The following is a 7,500-nucleotide window of genomic DNA, read 5'->3' as shown; positions in this document are numbered from 1 at the left end:
ACACACACACACACACACACACATACATATATATATATATATATATATATATATATATATATATATATATATATATATATATATATATATATATATATGAATTTCATAACTAGTGCTACGGACCGCCCCAACAGCCTCGCCCCCGATGCATTAGGGAAAAGTCCCTTCCTCCGGCGCCTCCAGCCTCCGAACGGCAAAAAGACTTAGACGATTTCTTCATTTGTCGACGGGAAGTGAGAAGTAACTGGCGGGCGGGAGGTTCCGAAGGCGGGCAATTTAATATTTCCTGCGTCGTTCGCCAGAGATTTATTGCCTTATAAAACCTCGCAAGAGCACCGGTTCGCATGCCTCCCTTCCATTATGTGTCCGTCTGTGGGTTTTTTTCTTTCTTTTCTTTCTTTCTTTCCTTCTCTCTTTCCTCTACGCTTGTGCTTTCCCTCAGGGTTGCCAACCCTTCTCCCCTCCCCAGGGGTACCAACAGTTTTTTTCCCCGTTGGTAGTTTCATTATTATTTTATTATTTTCAGTACTATTTTAATTTTATTTTTTTATTTCACTTTTTCGTATTTTGTCATTGCTTTTATCTTGTTTATTGATTTTTTTCCGGTATTTCTCTTCAATCTTAACCTCGGGACTTTAAAGGATTGTTAATAATCTTTTGATAGTTCATATTTATTCTTGATTAATATCTCCAAATCTTTGATTCTACCGTCGACAATACCACTTTCCTTCCAGTGTTGCCAACCTTTCACGACCATCTCTCCCAATAATATTAATAATAATAATTAATAATAATAATAGGTATAATAATATGTAATGATATATAATATATAATGATATATAATATATAATAATATATAATAATACCCAATAATAGGTATTACCAGCGTTTCCTTTCCCGTAATCTTTTATCAATACCAACAGGCCTATTGGTCTCATTGGCATGTCCCATCACGACCATTTTAGCAGTAATCCTGACCTTTTCTCTTATTAGTATGACGGAAGAAAACCCATTATCTAATTATTCCTAATGACATTGGTCTTTTCACTTCCTGCATAAAAAAAATATATGAAGGGATAATTAAATAATATGAAGGGATAATTAAATAATATGAAGGGATAGTTAAATAATATGAAGGGATAATTAAATAATATGAAGGGATAATTAAATAATATGAAGGGATAATTAAATAATATGAAGGGATAATCAAATAAATAAATATTGTCCATTTTACGTTACTATAACACGTACTGCACAGGATTTCTACATGAAATACATCTTTCCGTATTCCGTTTCCGCCAATAACGGGCCTGAGCCACGTAAATACCCATCTGAGTCAGAGTAAACCGTAAAACATTATATGGAACACTATATACGCTCACACAAACTAAAACACACACACAGGCATTGAGCGTAAAAAAACACACACACACACAAGGCGCAAAGTATATGAAAGCCACACACACACACAGACACACACACACACACATACACAAACATACACACACACACACAGTAATACACAAAACTGATTACAAACAAAATAAAACGACAAATATACCTCACCATAAACCCCCCCCCCCCCCCCCCACCACACGCTAGAGAACACACCAAAAAAACAACAACACCAAAATAACACAAAAGTACACAGAAAAAAAAACAAAGAAGAAGAAGAAGAAAAAAACAGTATACAAAAAAAAGAAAGAGAAAATAAGAAGAAAAAACAAAAAATAACACAAAAAAAAGAGAGAAAAAAAGAAGAAAAAAACAAAACAGTACGCAAAAAAAAGAGAGAGAGGGAAAAAAAGAAGAAAAAAACAAAACGGTACACAAAAAAGAGAAAGAGAGAAAAAGAAGAAAAAAACAAAACAGTACACAAAAAAGAGAGAGAAAAAAGAAGAAAAAAACAAAACAGTACACAAAAGAGAGAGAGAGAGAGAGAGAGAAAAAAAAAAAGAAAAAAAAAGAAATGTTCGATGATCGAGTGTCTATTGATTCCCTCCATTGATCAGGGTCGTGAGTCGACGACCTGCCCTTCCCTAACAGGTTTGGAATCTGAGCTAAAAATAGCCGAGCTCAGATGGCCAAGCTCGATGGCCAAGGGGGGGTGGGGGGAGGGGGGGAAGGGGGGAAGGGGGGGGCAGACGTGACAGCCTCGATGGAGATGAACGTGAAGATGAATGCGCTGGGTCTGCATTTTTTTTTCGTTCTTTCTTTTTTTTCGCCATTTTTTTCTTTCTTCTTTTTATTTTTATTTTCTTATTTATTCTCTTTTTTTTTACCTTTTTCTTTTTCTATTTTTAACTTTCTTTTTCTGTTTCTTTTTTCTTTCTATTTTCTCTTTTTTCCCCCCTTTTCTTTTTTCTATTATTTATTTTTTTCTTCCCCCTCCCCCTTTTTTTTTTTGTGTGTGTGGGGGGGGGGGGCGGTGGTGAAGTAGGACTTTCGAGAGGTGGAAATTTTGAGGTCCGCGAGGCTGTGTCTGAGTAAGGCACACACACACACACATGAATATGCACACGTATACATACATACTCATGTGAATGTATGTATACACATATAGAAATATTCACAAATATATACATATACATACACACACGCGCGCACACTTTATTACTAAAATGTTTATTATCATTAATCTTATCATCATTACCTTTATTATCATCTTTATTCTCAATTCTATTATCATTACCTTTATCATTATCATTATTGTTATCATAATCATTACCATCATTATTATCACCATTATCATCATTATTATCATCATCGTCAATATTATTTTAATTATCCTCATTATCATTATCATCATTATCATCACTATTATCATCACTATTATCATTATCATCAATATCATAATCATTCATAAGAACAAGGTCTATATTAGTACTTATATAGACCTTGGATAAGATGGGCATCCACTCGGGGCTACGGTCTCACCGATAAGGGCCAAAGTCCTTTGAAAAAAGGCACCGTCCTGGGCCTTACGAGGGAGTTCGTGACGTAATGTCGGGTCATATTGTTCATATTTATCATCATTATTATCATCATCATCAATATTATCATAATTATCCTCATTATCATCACCATTATCATCATTTTCATCACCATTATCATCATTATTACGATCATTCCTGTTGGCGGACTCTGGAATCTGGAGAGTCCGTGGATTAGAAGAGCTACGAAAGAAAGGCATCCACTCGCGGCTACGATCTCACCGATAAGGGCCAAAGTCCTTTAAAAAGGCACCGGCGTATGTCGGGTCATATTGTTCATATTTATCATTAGTAGTAGTAGTAGTAGTAGTAGTACTATTATCATAATAATAATAATAATAGTAATTATTATTAGTAGTACTATTATCATTATCATTATCATTAACATTATTATTATTATCATCATTATTATTACTATTACTACCATCGTTATGATTATTATCATTATTATCATCATTATTATTATCATTATCATAACCATTATCATTTTTATCGGTATTATTATTGTTATTATTGATATCGTAAAGACATTTCCTTTATTAGAATATTATCAATACTATCAACAATGGAATATTATTACTGCCATTGTCAAAATCATAATTGCAATCACAGTCGCAATCATTATCATTATCACTTTTATTACTATCATTGTCATAACCCAACGTATCGCCATTGGGCGGGCTGATTACGGTTGTTGTGATCGCCAGGCGCATATTACATGTTGCATTCCCGCTGATAATCTAGCGCAATAATGATGTTACTGATAATGATAGCAATAATGATAACGTTCATGTTAACGATGAAAATAATAATGATAATAATAATGATAATAACAATGATGACAACAGGAAGAACATCAACAACAACAATAACAATAACAAAAACAATAAAAACAACATAAACAACAATAAAGCGATAATTACAATGACATTAATTGTGATAATGATACCGTTGATGATGATAATGATACTCCTGTAATTGCTGACAATGAACAATAGGAGTTAAAAATATAATCTTTAATGACCATAACAAAAATGATTAACTTCATACGTCATCATAGTCATATACTACAGTGATTTATACTATAACTAAGGTTAACTTTATGGCATCCGGGAATTAGTTAATAACTACTATCAGGTAAATATTAATGAGCGACATCACCATCATGCCTGGCGATTAGTATAAGCCGCGAGAGCCCTCATTGTCCTAGTGTAATTAAATAACATCACTTTTCTTGCTTTCAAATTATAGATGAGTAACATATTTGTGTATGATATGATGTAGGAATTACATTGTAACTCTAAAATATCTTAAAATCATAGTTTATTTTTGAAATAACGTATATAATATGGATAAAAAACAGAGATGATATCATCGTCATCGTAGTCATTACCTTCAGTGATTGTTCACCATCAATTATCTCAGTTAATTAGTATGATTGTCAACCATCAATTATCTCAATTAATTAGCATGATTGTCCACCATCAATTATCTCAATTGATTAGTATGATTGTTCACCATCAATTATCTCAATTGATTAGTATAAAGACTATTAACATCATTGTCCTAGTATTAATTAATAACATCACTATCATCCCAGTGTTAATTAGTGTGATTGTCCACCATCAATTATCTCAATTAATTAGTATGATTGTTCACCATCAATTATCTCAATTAATTAGTATGATTGTTCACCATCAATTATCTCAATTAATTAGTATGATTGTTCACCATCAATTATCTCAATTAATTAGTATGAATGTCCACCATCAATTATCTCAATTAATTAGTATGATTGTCCACCATCAATTATCTCAATTATCAAGAACCCACTTAGCATCTTAATGACATCCACTTCCTCACTTACTCACCTTCGTCGACACATCCACGCAACGAGCTCTCCGCGATCTCTCCTCCCTCTTCCTCTCTCTCCTTCGCCTCCCCTTTATCTCTCTCCTCCATGTCTCTCTCCTCCTCTCCTTCCACTCTCTCTTCGCTTCTCGTCCCCTCGGATAAGTCGGTGTGGATCTCGACATCGCCAAGATCCGTTCTGGGGGTTGGAAATATCCGCTCTGAGAGGTGGTGGATGTAGATGGTGGATGAGGGTGGTGGATGAGGGTGGTGGATGAGGGTGGTGGGTGAGGGTGGTGGATGAGGGTGGTGGGTGAGGGGGGTGGATGAGGGTGGTGGATGTGGGTGGTGGATGAGGGTGGTGGATGAGGGTGGTGGATGAGAGGGGTGGATGAGGGCGGTGGATGTGGATGGTGGATGAGGGTGGTGAGTGAGGGTGGTGGATGTGGATGGTGGATGTCGGTGGTGGGTGAGGGTGGTGGGTGAGGGTGGTGGATGTGGATGGTGGGTGAGGGTGGTGGAGGAGGGTGGTGGGTGAGGGTGGTGGATGAGGGTGGTGGATGTGGGTGGTGGATGAGGGTTGTGGATGAGGGTGATGTGGATGAGGTTGGTGGATGAGGGTGGTGGATGAGGGTGGGTGAGGGTGGTGGATGAGGGTGGTGGGTGAGGGTGGTGGATGAGGGTGGTGGGTGAGGGTGGTGGATGAGGGGGGTGGATGAGGGTGGTGGGTGAGGGTGGTGGGTGAAGGTGGTGGGTGAGGGTGGTGGATGTGGGTGGTGGATGAGGGTGGTGGATGTGGGTGGTGGGTGAGGGTGGTGGTTGAGGGGGGTGGATGTGGATGGTGGATGAGGGGGTGGATGAGGGTGGTGGGTGAGGGGGGTGGATGAGGGGGGTGGGTGAGGGTGGTGGATGAGGGTGGGATGAGGGTGGTGGGTGAGGGTGGTGGATGTGGATGGTGGATGAGGGTGGTGAGTGAGGGTGGTGGATGTGGATGGTGGATGTCGGTGGTGGGTGAGGGTGGTGGGTGAGGGTGGTGGATGTGGATGGTGGGTGAGGGTGGTGGAGGAGGGTGGTGGGTGAGGGTGGTGGATGTGGATGGTGGGTGAGGGTGGTGGATGAGGGTGGTGGATGTGGATGGTGGATGAGGGTGGTGGGTGAGGGTGGTGGATGAGGGTGGTGGGTGAGGGTGGTGGGCGAGGGTGGTGGATGAGGGTGGTGGATGTGGATGGTGGATGAGGGTGGTGGATGAGGGTGGGGGGTGGGGGGGGTGGGGGAGGGGGGGTGGATGAGGGGGGTGGGTGAGGGGGGTGGATGAGGGTGGTGGGTGAGGGTGGTGGATGAGGGTGGTGGATGTGGATGGTGGATGAGGGTGGTGGGTGAGGGTGGTGGGTGTGGATGGTGGATGGGGGTGGGGGGTGAGGGTGGTGGGTGAGGGTGGTGGATGTGGATGGTGGGTGAGGGTGGTGGAGGAGGGTGGTGGGTGAGGGTGGTGGATGAGGGTGGTGGATGTGGGTGGTGGATGAGGGTTGTGGATGAGGGTGGTGGGTGTGGATGGTGGATGAGGGTGGTGGATGTGGATGGTGGATGAGGGTGGTGGATGAGGTTGGTGGATGAGGGTGGTGGATGTGGATGGTGGATGTGGATGGTGGATGAGGGTGGTGGGTGTGGATGGTGGATGAGGGTGTCGGCGTCTTTCATTTTGTTTATTAATTTATTTATTTTTTAGTCCTGTTTACTTTATTATTTTTATACTTTATTATTTCACACTTTTCTTCATCTCACTATTCTCTCCCTTCCCCCACCCTCACCCTCTCTTCTCACCCTTCACCCAAATCCTTCTTTTTATCCTTTATCCTAATCCCCCATCTCTTCCCTCACTCCTCATTACAACCTCTCTTTCCCCCGCCTAACCTCATACCCTTCTCCCTATTTCCTTCCGTCCCCTCACCCCCCCCCCCGTTCTCTCACCTTACCCTTCACTCTATCACCTCCTCTCCCCTCTCCCCTCACCTCCCCCCCCATCCTACCTTTTCCCCTCATCCTATTCCCTATCTCATTCCCTCCCCCTTCTCCCTATATCCCCCCCTCCCCTCCCCTCACTCCTCTCCCCTCCCCCCTCTCCCTGAACTCTCCATCCTACCCTCCCCCCCTCCCCTTGAACTCCCCCTCCTACCCTCCCCCACCCTCCCCCCCTCCCCTCACTCCTCTCCCCTCCCCACCCTCCCCCCTTCCCCTCACTCCCTACCCCACCCCACCCTCTCCTCCCCCTCTCTACCCCCTCTCCCAAATCCCCCCCTTCCCTCTCCCCTCACTCCTCTCCCCACCCTCTCCCCTCCCCCACCCTACCCTCTCCCCACCCTACCCTCCCCTCACTCCTCTCCCTCCACCCCACCCCTCCACCCTCTCCCCTCACCCCTTCCCCCATCCTACCCTCTCCCCCTCCCTCCCCTTCTCCCCTCACTACACGTACCTGGGCACTTGGGGCATGTGGATCGTTCGTGGCACTCTCGTTGACTGCGGGAGAGGGGAGCGGGAGAGCGTGCAGGACTGAAGGATCATGTCCTCCACACACCTGAGGGGAGGAGGAGAGGGGAAAGTTATTGTTATGTGTAGGGGGGAATGTTGGTGGATTTTATGAGGGGAGAAGGAGAGGGAA

The 7,500-nt window shown here is 42.6% G+C and overlaps 1 protein-coding gene across 1 annotated transcript in view; it reads right to left on the bottom strand.

The window, feature by feature from the left end:
• Positions 1 to 4,828: 4,828 nt before the first annotated feature.
• Positions 4,829 to 7,500, bottom strand: part of LOC138859438 (uncharacterized) — a 75,180-nt gene continuing 72,508 nt past the window's right edge. The window contains exons 6-7 of the mRNA XM_070114699.1: positions 7,315 to 7,416; positions 4,829 to 5,043 (exon numbers count right to left, since the gene is read on the bottom strand). Of these exons, the coding sequence (XP_069970800.1) occupies positions 4,857 to 5,043; positions 7,315 to 7,416 (289 nt within the window). The 3' untranslated portion in view covers positions 4,829 to 4,856. The remainder of the gene's footprint in view (positions 5,044 to 7,314; positions 7,417 to 7,500) is intronic.

Source organism: Penaeus vannamei, chromosome 36, assembly GCF_042767895.1.
Source record: "Penaeus vannamei isolate JL-2024 chromosome 36, ASM4276789v1, whole genome shotgun sequence".
NCBI classification, from domain to species: Eukaryota; Metazoa; Arthropoda; class Malacostraca; order Decapoda; family Penaeidae; genus Penaeus; species Penaeus vannamei.
This window is presented reverse-complemented; position numbering and strand designations above follow the sequence as displayed.